Genomic DNA, 16,665 nt, shown 5'->3' on the forward strand with positions numbered 1-16,665 from the left:
TAGTGGGACACAAAGGTTGTGACCTCCTTTTTACTCCCAACCTACCTGGAGAAACAAAGATAGTAATGTGTGGATGTTGTGGAATAACCTACCTGGAGGAATAAAGATAGTAATGTGTGGATGTTGTGGAATAACCTACCTGGAGGAATAAAGATAGTAATGTGTGGATGTTGTGGAATAACCTACCTGGAGGAATAAAGATAGTAATTTGTGGAACAACCTACCTGGAGGAATAAAAATAGTAATTTGTGGATGTTGTGGAACAACCTACCTGGAGGAATAAAAATAGTAATTTGTGGATGTTGTGGAATAACCTACCTGGAGGAATAAAGATAGTAATGTGTGGATGTTGTGGAATAACCTACCTGGAGGAATAAAGATAGTAATGTGTGGATGTTGTGGAATAACCTACCTGGAGGAATAAAGATAGTAATGTGTGGCTGTTGTGGAACAACCTACCTGGAGGAATAAAAATTGTAATTTGTGGAACAACCTACCTGGAGGAATAAAGATAGTAATGTGTGGATGTTGTGGAACAGGAAATAGTCATGCCCAGATAGATACAAATTATTTTGTATGTTGATATTGTTCGCTGGTACTCAGTTTCAGTGTAATATCCATTTTTTATTTGAAAAATAACTTACATAAATCTCTGTACTCAACCATACTTCACCAAGACATAGCCTTGGCATAAACACATTGCACCAAAACAAAAGAAAGAAAAGGCATTCAAAAGGGTAAATAACATATGTCTTTGTCATCATGTGAGACATTATTCCTATTCCAAAATATTGTATTCATCTATTTGTGTTTGCTTGTTTTATTCAAATTTCTAATATGTACAATGTAAATCAAAAATGAAAGTATATAGCTTGTTATAGCAACAAGATATTAGATGGACATTAGAATGTATTGGTTTAACATGGAAAAGGAATAACGTCTCAGTTTATTTTCATTCAGACATAACTGTAAGATTCATATACCTCCCATACACAAGAAGCATTTATAATTACTAAAAATAAAAAATAAACTGGTCTTGGCTTATAAATAAACTAATAAAAATATATGAAATTAATTTTATTTTCACAAAAACAAAAAAACAAAATTCATATTGTGTGGCAATATCCCATGTTGTTTGACCTTGTGTTTTGCTCATTCTCACAAACAGTGCCTGAACTACACAGCAATATACAGTACATAAGTTGTATGTTTGCCGCTTCTTGCTTGGATATAAATATCCTTCTTGCTGTACCAATACAGATTATTTTTGCATGTTAGTTAACAATACTGAAATAAAATACACTCGCAACCATAACTTTTTTGTCAACCTCCAATGAATATAAAATATTTGTCCTTGTCATTCTTTTTTAAAAAGTGGAAATAAAATATGATCTAGGGGTTAGTGGAATGTTTTGTTAAAACGTTTTAACAGTTTGGCCATGAAAGTAACTAATTCATTTGGTGTAGAATTCAATTGAAGGTGAGGGGGAAAAGTAACGAAGTTGACATGCACTGTACAAGAAACTGCAAAAATCCCAAATATCCTCTTTATCAAAACATGCTGAGTAACTTTAAGGTGTGTCCCAGCCATGTTGCAGAAAATCCTTTTCAACATGCTTGTTAAACAAATCCCCAAAAAAGACATATTGAAACGATACAGAACTGTAAAAGAACCAACAGTCCTGAAACTCTGGACAATATCAGGGGGATGCCCTGGGACAAGGGAGAAAAAGAGACGTGTACAATTTGCACATAATGTTTATCTTTATAAGGCTTGTAAACCTTTACAATGAAATAAATAATTTACATTTATTTTCATCATCACTTTGTCACATAAACAGTTTTTTTTGTTAAATAACGCCAAAAGTTTTTATTTTACTTTCTCTTACTGTATGTCTGCCAAACACAGACTTATGTTATGGATGGTCTAAAGAATGATAAACAATGTGTCTTTTTTTATCACGCTGTTGCATTCACTCCCCTTTGAAAACCATGCACTAGTGAAATTTATATTTAAAAATAATATAAATTGTTGAAAATGGCTGATCTGTTTTATTTGTTTTTCTTCTCTTTTTTTGCAAGTCGCAGCCTCAAGAAAATAATTTTCATTTTTTTTTCAGCTAAATTTTTGTCCATGCAAAAAAAAACTTTTTTTTTTTTTTTTAATCTTCATTTAAATGTCATACAATATATCAACAGAGAAATAATAATGTTAGGTCATAAAAGTTAGTCTTGTTGTGGGTTCTGATCAATAGATTCTGGAGTGTCGATAGTACAGTAGCCACTTCTGTATTGCCTTTAGTAACTTTAGTATTGTCTCTCTGGTGTGATCTACTACCTATAGGTATTATGACTAGGGCCTCATATTCGGAGTTTGAGCTTTAGTTGGGACACCCCACCTCTCCAATTGCAATGATCCTCATAGCTCCATTTAAACATCTAGCTAGGTCTGTTGGCTTGGCGTGACCAAGCTTCTGGACAGGACAACACTGTCAGTCACCCCTTCAGGTATACAAGTACATCGACAATAAAACAAACAAAAAACCCAAAAATTAATTATAAACAAAAACATGTATTTTTCATTCGAAAAGGGCTTCTGTAGAACTCATCGAGCGGGTTCCCAGTTCCAACCCCCATGGCTTAAGATTAGATGAAAACCTGGAATCGCTCGATTTAGAGACAATTCCTCGTGCTAAGGAGTCCGTTACGGCCTTCCAATCTGAGCTGGCGCTCCGACCCGGCCGAAGGAGCGACGCGCGCTACGCACAATGTGTGCGACATTTTGCTCAAAACACAGGATCACGTTTGCACCCCTAGAAACAGGCTCAGAAGACACAACATCAAGCATGCAGTGTAACCAGGGGGCGTGACCTGTCTGTCGCAGCATGTTTAACCTCAACACTGGGTGCTGCTGCTACAACAATGCTATCAGTCCACACACTGCTATGACCGGCTATCCAATGACGTTTGGGAAGCTCTTCTTGTCAAGGGGGCCAGGGTAGGGTCCACCAATGAGGAAGGAGGAAAGAGCTTGAACCAGCCAATCACCATGTTAGACAGGTCCAGCTCATCTAAAAGTATCTGAACCGCTCCCATAAAGGATTTATGGTCCATGCGTCCGTAGTCTCCCCATACGATGATCTGTGGAGAAGACATGTTAATATAATATTTTATTATAGAAATGTTTAGAAATGATGTGTGAACTGTGAAGTATTTATCAAGGCCTTGTAGAACGTAGAAGTTTACCTGTAGAACTTTCCCTCCAGGAGCCTCTTCGAACGGCAGTTGCTGCTGGTAAAGGGGATCCAAGGTTTTTCTTGCTACTTTTGTTTTCTTTTTGGCTATGCAGGCTCCGTTTTCCAAAAGATACACTTTTACATACGGTGCTATGAAGAGAGAGAGAGACAGAAGAGTTACAATACGATTGGCAGCATTGTCAGTTGGTTCAAGCTCTGGTTACCGTAGTGACCAGTTGGTATTAGCATGAAGTTCGGGGCTGTGGGTTCTATTCTATTCTACTCACATACAGGATACAAAAAATGTATGTACTCACGGTACTGTAAGTAGCTTTGGATATATGTGTCTGCTAAATAGCATATATTAATATATTATACATCGTGTAGTAAATTACCTGGCAGTGCCTTGGAACCTGGTTTTCCCACAAGGCCACGGGCTCGGATCACTTCCACCTCCAGCGCTCCTTTCTTGTCCACGATTCCAATCTGGATGTCACCTGAACAACACACACCACAGCCAACACAATGTCAACACTCCATTCACACAATACAGATATCCCTTCCGTATGGGATGGGGTCGCTAAAGGCGTCTTGACACGTAAATCAAATATATAATTCATTCATTCACTCAGAATCTCTTGATACAACATTGTTCCAGGAATCTGATCCACCCACCCATGGGTGGTGTAGCTAGCGTCTGTCGTCCAACCAGCTGGGCTGGGCCTAGTCCATCCAGGAAGTCAGAGAACTGGGCGTCGGAGGACAGCCTCACACCAGGGAAGATCAGGCTGGAACGGAAGGGAGAGATGACACAGGTAACTATGGAGACTAAAGAAGAAGGCCTCAAAGCTTGAACTTGCTTATTTAGAGTTGGCAAGATCCAAAAAAAGACAGGAAATTCAAATGAGCACCCCAAACCTACATTTGACCTGTTGATGACTTCAATGAGACTTCTTGTAATAAGTGAAAATGCTATGTCTACAATTAACCTACGCATACCAATGTGATAATGTGCATTGGGGGGATGTACATTATCACATTGGTATGCGTTAGACTTCACTTACTTTCCCTCGGAGCTGTAGCTGTTCATGCTGCCGTCGGTGGACTCTCTGCTGGCCTGCCGAGTCATCCTGCTCCTCATCTCTACGGCCAAGCCCGTCTCTGTGCTCCGCTGTACGGTGCTACGAAGCTTCTTCCCACCGGCTTCTGGACAGAACGGAGGGACAGAGCGGGAGAAAGAGATAGAGCGAGGGAAAGAGAGAGAGGGGGAAAGAGAGAGCAGGGGGAGAAATAGTTAATACATTGCTCTCAAGTGTGTGCTTTGCTTTCGAATTACATACAGTAGGTTAATTGTAGACATAGCATTTTCACTTATTACGAGAAGTCTCATTGAAGTCATCAACAGGAAGATCACACTTCCACTCTATGGCAATTCTACCATGCACCCTATTCTCAGAGCACTGCAACTTCCATGTGATAATTTAGCAAAGAGACTTATTAAACATAAAGTGCCATATTACAATATCTACAGAAATATATTTTTTAAAACAGTTGTGTGCGCGTACGTGTGTGAGTGTGTGTACATGTGTGTGTGTATGTGTGTTCGTGTATGAATGGGCTAAACAGAAGAAGACCATGTACATCCCTCTTCCTGCCATGCCAGAGCACCGGCTGCCTGCTCTGCAGGGTTCTTGCTCTAGCTTAGAGTCTCTCTCTCTCTCTCTCTCTCTCTCTTTCTCTCCCCCCTCCATCCCTCTGTTCCACCTAGGACCGTTCAGTGTCTGGACTCCCACAACTGATACAAGGAGACAGCTGACCGCCCTCATTAGACCCGCTGAACATCTCCTCCAATCTATGTGACAGCAGGCCCTGTGTAGGGCACATGGCCAGGACGTGGCTGGAGCTGCGTGGGGCCTGGAGAGCCAGGAGAGGGATATACTGGAGGTAACTGTAGGAGCAGGTACTGGTACTAGTACAAGTCAGCCACTGCAGAGCTCTACACAAGTCACATGACAGGGCTTTTTTGCAGAGAACTAAAGAAACAAAATGGCCGTTCCTTCAAATAAAAAAATGCATACGGGGTACACCGGACTTATTAAAAGTGTCAAATGGTAAAAGGTGAACTAATGGGTCTGTCTTGTCTCTCAGTAAGGAATGCAGGAAGCAGAGTTATTGAGTTCTAGCAGTGTTATTGTTTAACTCTGAGGATAACCAGGGTAAAGAGAACGAATGTAAAGAGAGCTAATTTATGTGTCAAGCATGACCACTGGACACACACTGTCAGGGAATGCACGTCAACATAGAGAGTGAATGTTCCTCACTCAATGTTTACATACGTAACAGTGGTTCTGCTTTATCACAGGAACAACCTTTCTGAGGGCAACACACAGAGGGGGTAATAAAGCCCTCTATAACCAAGACTTCTTACAGTTTGAAGACCGCTCAACAATTCCCCATACTCTGTATTCAAATAAACTGCAAGTAATCTGGCATATATTCATATTGTCCTTAATGCAATTTCCCTCTCTGTAACTTAGAATGTGTGTGTGTGTGTGTGTGTGTGTGTGTGTGTGTGTGTGTGTGTGTGTGTGTGTGTGTGTGTGTGTGTGTGTGTGTGTGTGTGATTTCAAATGCCTTAATTATACTCTGGCTACTGTCCCTGCCTGCAGCTCCTCTCACTTCCTGTCTGTCTGCCTGCCTGCCTGCCTGTCTCCCATCCACAGGAAGTACAGACTCTTAGACTCAGAGGAAGATAAGCCTTTATTACTCAAGCAGGCCCTCACTGCTGAGGCCAGAACCCTGGCATCTCAGCTATTCAATGACATCCGCCTCCTCAGCACTGACAAAGCAAACTGGATTCAGAGAAGCTGACAGTGACGTCTAAAGGCATCTAAAGAGCTGCCAGTGTGACAGACAGTCAGGCTGCTGCTATGCAGCGACCACCTAAACACAATCAATAAGCGATGTGCTGAATGATCAGCTGAATGAATAAATGAACATTCATTCAGCTAAATCAAAGCTAAGGTCAACCTGACCACTGTATGTACCGCGGTTAGCATGCATATGGTTGTATCTGAGGTCATTATGGATGGCAATACCAATAAAGGAGGAGAAGCTAATCTATGAAATTGCTTTTTAATGGCCAGCCAACAGTTTTTAATGATGCAGTTTATACCTCATTGGAGTAATGCTGAATAAAGGTGTGTGATTATGATGAGACTGTAGGTGCCATGAGCCAGGCCACACACACACACACACACACACACACACACACACACACACACACACACACACACACACACACACACACACACACACACACACACACACACACACACACACACACACACAGGCTTTGCCGTTGTCATGGTTTGTTATTAAGGTAGAGTATTAAAAAGATTACGGAGTGGATTTTATAAAGCTCACCCAGACAGATATATTCAGTCAAATGAAGCTACTACCATTGAAAGTGCATTCCATACACATCATTAAACTCCATATCCCACTAAAAGGGAAAACAATATAGAAAAATATGTATTCTGGAAAGAGATAAGGATCTGTGAAAGACAGAAAAAAATGTAAAGCATTCAGAAAATGCTGCGGTGCATCCAGCCCTAGCCGTGAAACACTCCTCAATGAAAATGCGTCACTTTGGAGTGGTAGAGATATATGGGCTCTGGGAAAATCATAAAATGTAATTTTCCCAGAGCCCATCTAGATGCTAGAACAAAACCTTAATTTGAGGAACTATTCTCTGCTGGAGTCCTAAGATACTCTAAGATACTGTCTTCACGTAACATAAACTACACATCACCTGCAGTGTCACTTCCATCCGATCAAATGACTTTACAAACTTCATCAATACAGTTCGTGTCATCTGGGAGAAATGTTTATGAACAGCAACTTGATTGGAAACACATTTCGGGTCGACAACTCTAGTACCTGTAACTCCAGGTAAGGAAGCATTAGAGTCAGTATCTACCCAGAAAGGAGATTGAGATGAAGGGGGCTGGAGACATTTCTACCGTATTATCTCAACATTCCAGTGGATCATGTCTATTTCAGAGGAGTCTATTAAAGTCTATTTATAGGAGAAGGGTAATACAATCCCCCTAACCCAGCTAATACAAGCACAGCTAATACAATCCCCCTAACCCAGCTAATACAACCATAGCTAATACAATCCCCCTAACCCAGCTAATACAAGCACAGCTAATACAAACCCCCTAACCCAGTTATTACAACCACAGCTAATACAATCCCCCTAACCTAGCTAATACAAGCACAGCTAATACAATCCCCCTAACCCAGCTAATACAACCACAGCTAATACAATCCCCCTAACCCAGCTAATACAATCACAGCTAATACAATCCCCCTAACCCAGCTAATACAACCACAGCTAATACAATCCCCCTAACCCAGCTAATACAACCACAGCTAATACAATCCCCCTAACCTAGTTTTATGAAAACATCCTATCTGGATTATCAAACATATTCTCAACACCCACTCAGAAATAAAACAGCTATAAACACACACACACACACTATACACTAGAGACGAGGTTAACACAATATCTAAATCTATTCTACCGCCCACACCAAAACAAATAGTGATTCATTCCAATCGGGACAAGACAAGCATGCTTGCCATTGGTAAGTGAAGTCGATGAGGGAGCCAGACAGTGTTTCAGAACAGAACATCAGATCTAAATCAGTAGCCAATGACACGAACAGGGAAGTAGCTACTGAAGTACGAGAAGCCTCTCCAAAAACACACTGAGCATGCCCATCCACCAGCAACACAGTACTGTACCACAGCTAATACTACGACAGCCTCCACCCTCCCCGTGCTCCCTCTCCCCCGTCAGGTCATCAGTCAACCATCAGTCCATCCCTCCCTCCCTCCCTCTCCTCTATCCCCCGCTCCATCTCTCTCCACCCCTCCAGCCCTTCGTCTGCTCCCTCTCTTCCTGCTGCCCCTCTCCCTCTCCCTCCCCCATCCCATCCCATCCCATCACTTTGCACCCTCTCCCATCCCTCTGCTCCCTCTCTCCCCCCTCAGCTCCTGCCTCTATCCCCCCTCAGCTCCTGCCTCTCTCCCCCCTCAGCTCCTGCCTCTCTAAATCCTCAGCTCCTGCCTCTCTCCCTCGAGCAGCAGCAGAAGCTGTGTGTGTCTGCCTCAGTGTCCCAGGGTTAGAGCCATCTCGTCTTACCTCCGTCCTCCTCGTCAAAGGAGTTCATGCAGGGGAAGTAGTTGGCCAGCGCCTCGAACGACGCAGACAGGCTCATCTTGCTCTGGGAACGCTGCATGCGCATCCCGGACCCCGGGGCGCCAGCCGCTGCAGTGGCATCATGCCCCTGCCTACCCATGGTCACTGATCACCTACTGATCACCTGAGTCAAGTCGCCTTCTAGCGGAGGTTACAGGTCTCCAGACAGCTCTACCGTGCACCGAGAGTATAACTGAAGTACTGGTTGAACGCTGAAGCCCAAGAGCAGACTATGGTGCTGTAGTAGCAGAATGGCTCTCTGATGTAGCTCTTTGTGTTGTCTCCCTGTGCTGCGTAGAGTGAGACTGGGTCGAGAAAGAGCTTGCTTGCTTCTCTGCGCTATGTGCCTGCTACTCAGCTCCACTCCCCCCTCTCCTCTTCTAACGCAATTGGGAGAAGGGGGGGGGGCAAACTGCATCCTCCTCAGCCAATCAGAGGGCTCGCTGCTCAGGCGCACCTCGGCTGCCTCTCCAGGCAAAGGAGCTCTACCCAGAGATACGACTCACTGAACCTCACTAGCACCTCTCTCTCTCGCACACACGTACGGATGCACAAACACACACACACACACACACACATGCATGCACAAACACACATACACACACACACAAACGCAAAGACATAGAGGTCCCTGTGACAGCCAGTCATTAGGGGCATAAACAACCCTGACCAGCTATTCCACAGAGAGGGGGGTGGGGGGGGTGGGGGTGGGGGGTGGGGGGGGGGGTGTTGGCCACGTGCCGGTCACTCACAGTTCACGTGATAGATCTCCATCCCCCTCCCACCCCCACTCCCCAGCAGCGCAGTTCTCTTCAGTGTTTTTCCACCAAAGATTGCAGCAAACCCCATGTAGCCAGCTATCCCATTCTCTGTTTACATACCCATGAATCATCAGTACCTCGGCTCTGAAATTAATGCCATTATCGAAGGAGAATTCACTTGAGCTAGTTCAAATTTACCATCTATTAAAAAATTGTCATTTGTGAGAGAATCTCACGAAATGGCTGTCAACCGAATTCTTGTCTTTGAGACCACTTCCTTCAACATCATTTCAAGCACCTACGCTACAACATGGACTGTTTGAATTAGTCGCCATAAACACTACAGAGTTCATTATGGCCACCTCTGGCATCTCTCTCTTCAACCTGAGGCAACAGACATCCTCTAAACAGCTCACTTTAGTACTGGGAGTGTGTGTGCTGGGACAAGTTTGGACCAGCTTGGACCATCCAGCCAGAACCACTTCAGTCCAGATCTCACAGGTGGTTCCTAACACCCTTTACAAAGTTTCTGAGCACAGTAAAATTAGATTGGAATGGCATGTGGGAGAGATGCCCTCTATACCAATCTAGGACATCAGGCTTGGTGAAGAGAGAGCCAAAGTGTCTGTAGAGGCAGGTTATCACTGAAACAACAGACAGCTAAATTGTGCTGTTTTAACTATCTTGTCAGAAAACCAACTGATGTGCTTTTTCTCAGAGAAACTGGCAGAATAGACACAGTACTGGCCAATTACTGAACAAGCACGGAGCTGCTCTCCTTTAAATATAGCATACCTCTGGGCTACAGTCCCTCACTGGGAATAAAAGTCCTCACTAAGAGAAACACTGCAACCTATTTCCACGAAACAAAATCACCCCATTTCCCCTTTTTGTCCATTGAATGACATGTTCTCATCTAGGTCAGATGAACTAGTAAAGGAAATTAGACAGAAGAGAAGAACACCGTCTGAACCAACTGGGTCATTTTAATGCATCATCTGACTGTAGCAGTTTGGAATATGATAATGATTTGACCAGACTGAGAGTTAAATATGCGTACTAAACTCTTTTGACTTTCGTGTAAATCCCGAATTGTTCTTAACGGGACACATTTACCTTTTTAAGAGCACTAAAGTCAGAATACAAGTCATTGTGTGTTAATGAGGATCCTGCTAACACCTCCTACGTATCACAACCATCAGACACACACCATTAACGTTGAGGAAGGTGATCCGGCTCTGAGAGCCAGAGGCTTCATGTTTTGGAGTGGCACTATTGTAAAGTGGTTGTTCCACTGGATATCATAAGGTGAATGCACCAATTTGTAAGTCGCTCTGGATAAGAGCGTCTGCTAAATGACTTAAATGTAAATGTAAATGATACACAGCTTTGTCTTTACCTAGCAACGCACAAGCAGCATTACCATAACAACCCAGAGCTACTGTAAAACAAGGGTGTGAAAGATTGACAGGAACGGTCCAGACGTTCTGGTAAGTGGAATGGTACGTGTCTCACTGACCATGTGACTGTGATTGGCATTCAACGAAAACAACACGTTATGCAGGTGCCGTGTGCCACAACTTTTCACCTTCGGTGTAGCCAACCCTCCACCTTCCACCCAACCAAGGATCAGTCCCAAGAGATGACGTAAAGACCAATGACCAAGCTGTTGAATACAATGCACAGACTCGTCTGAAGAAAATTAGGTTGATTACATAACTAGTTGGTTTATTTCCCACATGTCTGTCTGTGTAGATCTGGTGTCCACAAATAGAGTGCACATCACACTCCTTTCAGAGGACAAAAAGTAAATAAATGAAAGCCAGGGGCTGAAATCTCATTAATTGTCAAATATACTGCACATGAGTAAGAAAAGGTCTCTATGTATTGAATTAATTCATATTAATTAATGCAGCAAGTTAAAAGTCCGGCTTTAGAATAAAGCATAGAAGGTCATTTCAACTCTTTTAAATGACAGCTGGTGAAGAAACTAACTTTGCTCTACATTATCTTCATTTCTGTATTCAGTTTTCTGTCCAACACTATCCTAAGGAAACAGAGCATTAAAGCCCCACTGATCAATTAGTCTACAGTAGAGGTCTATGGGCCTAAAGTAGATGCCTACAGACTTGGGTCAAATACAGAACATATGTGAAATACTTGGTCTTTGTTTGATTTTGTTTGCCTGGTACAATGGAACCAATGATATAGTGCACACTTCAAATCAAGCGCACCTGAAACACTTTCAATATGCATTCTGACCGTGGTCTGGAAGTCCATAGACCTTCTACCTTATAAGACTGTACAGCAATGACCGTCTCAACATCTTTGACTCTTTCCCAACAACATGTACAATTGTTTTTCAGATGAATTAGTCATTGCTTCACAGACAGAGATGTGTGTTTTATTACGATCAAAACAGCAAAAAGACGACAGATAGTCGGGAAAATAATAGCACCTCACATGACGGGAATCCCAAGAACGCTACTCATCAGATGATAACAGCAAGTCCGGGGCATAATAACTCTGAAGTGACGCGGGTGGTGAGCAGCAACATAAAGACATCAAAGACTGGTTGGTCTTTGGGGAAGAAAACATGTGTGATTGATGGCGCAGGGTGAAGCCAAGCGTTACACAGAGAAACAGAACCAGTCAGTCTGCAGAGTGTAAACAGCCTAACGGAGCTGTCCTGTCCTGTCCTGTCCCCTCTGTTTCCTCTCTCTCTAATGCCCAGTCCACCACCGTCATACAGACCAGCACAACAGCAGCCCTCAGACCATACAGCTAGGGCTATATTGGCAACTGATACAATACAGTCATACATACACACACAAACACACACAGCAGCCCTGGCGGTGGGGAAGTACATCTTTCCTCCAGCTCCTGGCTCTGAGAGCTACCTGCCATCTGCCACACCAACACTACAGGACTGATTCAGGTCATCCTGGTGACCACAAACGGAAACCACAATTAGCTTCATAAAGGAGAACGGATTTGAAGACTAATCATAATGATATCATGTCACATTGTATAATATCATATTGTATTGTTTTGTATTGTTTCAAATCACATCAGATTAGATCACATGACATACATATAGGGTGGGAGGGGAAGCCAAGGTATGGAGATGAGATCAGTATCTCAGTTTGATCCAACAGCTCATTCCATTTCACAGAGGTCAGTCAGTTAGTCAGGTAAACTGTACAGTTACAGTCAGAGGAACTACAGGATGGAAAGTCCACTGACGCCAAGGAAACCAAAAGAGGCAGATTTCTGGGAAGAAGAGAGTGTAAAAGAGAGTTATGGTTTGGATACTTGTCAACGCTACATTAACACTGACATTGAGCCCTAGTCATTAACACACATTAGCCCTACGCGTTGTTTCCAGGAACCAATGTAATCCTTCAGGTCTCAGACAAGGTCACACAAGTGTTTTCAACAAACCACCCGTTACACACGCACGCACACACGCACACACAGAGCTTACAGTATGTAGTTCACACCTTCATCAGTTTGTGAGGAAAGTGTGACGTGTGTGGAGGTGGACACACAAGGTAAGGTGAAGTAGGAACACACTGAGCTGTATAAAGACAGCAGCAGCACAGTGACTACCTGTACTCAGTGGTGTGAATACACTGACAGACAGAGAGGGAGAGGGAGAGAGAAAACGAGAGAATGAGAGAGAAAACCAGAGAATGAGAGAGAAAACGAGAGAATGAGAGAGCGAAAGATGTTATGACAGCCGAGGGATGGCGTTCAGAGTCATTCAGAGTCAAGATAATCATCTATATTTCAACTTGCAATCACGTTTCACATTCCACTCCCTCATACAGTATACATATGCATCAGTAGTGTTATGATACAGAGTATCATACCTCATACCAATGAAAACAAACTGTTTTGTTTGAGTGACATGTGGCCTGTGAAGGCAATATCATGGATATGTCATCATCAAACAAAATACTAGTTAAAAAGAAAACAAGAACATTTCCCAACAGGAATAGGACATTGAAAAACCCAACTGTTGGTGACTAAGAGGATATAGACATCAAATAATACATTTTGACAGATTGCTCATAGCTCTTCCTCATTGACAAACAGTATTATTACACATTGGAACACAGTGGGAGGACAGAAACAGAACATCTTTAGCTGTGGTTAAAACCGAGGTGAGTGAGTGATATGTTTAGCACAGCTGTGTTGAAGGTCTGTCTGTGGGCAGTCAGTCTGTCAGTCTGTGGTCGAGGGAAGAGCTGACTTGGTGACACGGGAGCCATATGCTAGGGGAAGGGGCATGGGGTGAGTCACGTTCCAAGCTGACAGACTAACGGGCTGTCAGTGGATGAGACGTTTACCAAAAAACAACAGTGTTATCTTACGTAAGCTGATTGGCCAATGGAAAAGCTGCTTCATGGATGGATCATCCCTTTTCTATAATTCAATGGCACCCTATTCCCTATGTAGTGGAGTAGTTTTGACCAGAGCTATAGGCCCTGGTGAAAAGCAGTGCACTATAAAGGTAATAGGTTGCTATTTGGGACGAAGCCTAGCTTTTTCTGGGGAACCTGGATGTTGTAACGAGGTGACCTATTAACGAATGGCAACACAGTCAACAGCAGAATGAAACCGAAAAAGACCACACAGCTTAGGGAGCGAGTGGGACAACTGGGGAAAACCTTACTAGTCATTATTTGAATAGTCATTTTGCAGACACCTTTATCCAAAGCAACTTCTAGTTAACAATAACACATTCAGGTAACTGCCAAAATAATGGCAACACAGTAAATAAGGGATACATGCAGGGCCTTCAGAAAGTATTCAGACCCCTGGACTTTTTCTACATTTTGTTACATTACAGCCTTATTCTAAAATTGATTAAATAAATAAAAATATTCTGCAATCTACACACAATACCCCATAATGACAAAGTGAAAACAGGTTTTTAGAAATTTTACAAATGTATTAACAATAAAAGGTATTCGGACCTTTTATCATTGTCAGCCTGATCAGGCCTACCACTGTTGTGTAATCAGCAAACTTAATGATGGTGTTGGAGTCGTGCCTGGCCGTGCAGTCATGAGTGAACAGGGAGTACAGGAGGGGACTGAGAACGCACCCCTGAGGGGCCCCCATGTTGAGGATCAGCGTGGTGGATGTGTTGTTACCTACCCTTACCATTTCGGGGCGGCCCGTCAGGAAATCCAGGATCCAGTTGCAGAGGGAGGTGTGTAGTCCCAGGATCCTTAGCTTATTGATGAGCTTTGAGGGCACTATGGTGTTGAACGCTGAGCTGTAGTCATAGGTGTTCCTTTTATCCAGGTGTGAAAGGGCAGTGTGGAGTGCGATCGAGATTGCATCATCTGTGGATCTGTTGGTGTGGTATGCAAATTGGAGTGGGTCTAGGGTTTCTGGGATAATGGTGTTGATGTGAGCCACGACCAGCCTTTCAAAGCATTTCATGGCTACGGATGTGAGAGCTACGGGTCTGTAGTCATTTAGGCAGGTTAACTTAGTGTTCTTGGGCACAGGGACTATTGTGGTCTGCTTGAAACATGTTGATATTACAGACTCAGACAGGGAGAGGTTGAAAATGTCAGTGAAGACACTCACCAGTTGGTCAGCACATGCTCGGAGTGCACGTCCTGGAAATCCGTCTGGCCCTGGGGCCCTGTGAATGTTGACCTGTTTAAAGGTCTTACTGACATTGGCTGCGGAGAGCGTGATCACACAGTCGTCCGAAACAGCTGATGCTTTCATGCATGTTTCAGTGTTACCTGCCTCGAAGCGAGCGTAGAAGTTATTTAGCCCATCTGGTAGGCTTGTGTCACTGGGCAGCTCTCGGCTGTGCTTCCCTTTGTAGTCTGTAATTGTTTGCAAGCCCTGCTACATCCAACGAGCGTCGGAGCCGGTGTAGTACGATTCGATCTTAGTCCTGTATTTACGATTTGCCTGTTTGATGGTTCGTCGGTGGGCATAGCGAGATTTCTTATATGCCTCCGGGTTAGAGTTCCGCTCCTTGAAAGCGGCTGTTCTACACTTTAGTTCAGTGCGAATGTTGCCTGTAATCCACGGCTTCTGGTTGGGGTACGCACATTCCCTCTGGTTGTACATTTAACATGCTGATAGAAATGAGGTAAAACTAATTTAAGTTTCCCTGCATTAAAGTCCTCGGCCACTAGGAGCGCCGCCTCTGGATAAGCGTTTTCCTGTTTGCTTATGGCGGTATACAGCTCATTGAGTGCAGTTTTAGTGCTCACATCGGTCTGTGGTAGTATGTACACAGCTACGAAAAACACAGATTAAAACTCTCTAGGTACATAGTGTGGTTTACAGTTTATCATGAGATACTCTACCTCAGGCGATAAAAACTTAGAGACTTCCTTAGATATCATGCACCAGCTGTTGTTTACATACATGCATAGGCCCCGCCCCGTGTCTTACCAGGCTGCTGTTCTATCCTGCCGATAGAGTGTATAAACTGCCAGCTGTATGTTCTTAATGTCGTCGTTCAGCCACGACTCAGTGAAACATAAGATATTACAGTTTTCAATGTCTCGTTGGTAGGATATACATGCTTTCAGTTCGTCCAATTTATTTTCCAGTGATTTAACATTAGCTAGCAGGACGGAAGGCAAAGGCAGATTAGCAACTCCTCACCTGATCATCACAAGGCACCCTGATCTTTTTCCGCAAAATCTCAGTTTCCTTCTCCAGTGAATGACGGGGATCTGGGCCTGCTCGGGTGTCTGTAGTATATCCCTCCCCTCTGACTCATTGAAGAAAAACTCTTTGTCTAATCTGAGGTGAGTTACCTCGACTAACCTGTGCCCCCGCACATTGACACTGTACAGGTACCCCCTGTATATAGCCTCGTTACTGTTATTTTATTGTTGCTCTATAATTATTTGTTATTTTTCTATTTCATATTTTTTTTTCATTTTTATTTGTATTTATTTATTTATTGTTTACTTCAGTTTATTTAGTAAATACTTTCTTAACACTTATTCTTTCTTAAAATGTAATTGTTGGATAAGGGCTTGTAAGTAAGCACTTCAATGTAAGGTGAAATACTTGCTGTATTAGGCGCATGATTTGATTTTGAAGGTCATCTCAGTGACCAGATCTCAACCCAATTTAATACTTATGGGATATTCTGGAGTGGCTCCTAAGATAGTGTTTTCCACCACCATCAACAAAACACCACATGAGTAGAACTTATGAGTAGAATCAATGTCAAGGTGCATTGAATCTGTTCTGGCTTGTGGTGGCCCAACGCCAACACTTTATGTTGGCGTTTCCGTTTAATTTAACAGTTACTTGTATATCAAGCATTATATGTACCCATGCCATAATTCCCACAAACACACCAGTCCAAAATGAAGAGGAACTGTCT

The 16,665-nt window shown here is 43.1% G+C and overlaps 1 protein-coding gene across 13 annotated transcripts in view; it reads right to left on the reverse strand.

Annotated features, from left to right (window-relative positions):
- Positions 1 to 603: 603 nt before the first annotated feature.
- LOC106579570 (regulating synaptic membrane exocytosis protein 2) overlaps positions 604 to 16,665 on the reverse strand; it is a 222,934-nt gene continuing 206,872 nt past the window's right edge. For 11 of the 13 annotated variants that reach the window (XM_082961802.1, XM_082961794.1, XM_082961791.1 and 8 more), the window contains 5 exons: positions 4,301 to 4,439; positions 3,912 to 4,024; positions 3,632 to 3,733; positions 3,247 to 3,386; positions 604 to 3,141 (listed from right to left, as the gene is read on the reverse strand). In XM_082961802.1, coding sequence (XP_082817928.1) covers positions 2,944 to 3,141; positions 3,247 to 3,386; positions 3,632 to 3,733; positions 3,912 to 4,024; positions 4,301 to 4,439 — 692 coding nt within the window. In that variant the 3' untranslated portion in view covers positions 604 to 2,943. Of the gene's footprint in view, positions 3,142 to 3,246; positions 3,387 to 3,631; positions 3,734 to 3,911; positions 4,025 to 4,300; positions 4,443 to 8,454; positions 8,891 to 16,665 lie in introns of those variants that run through there. The other 2 variants (XM_014159619.3, XM_014159629.3) reach the window with 2 other exon arrangements.

Source organism: Salmo salar, chromosome 02, assembly GCF_965601325.2.
Source record: "Salmo salar chromosome 02, fSalSal1, whole genome shotgun sequence".
NCBI classification, from domain to species: Eukaryota; Metazoa; Chordata; class Actinopteri; order Salmoniformes; family Salmonidae; genus Salmo; species Salmo salar.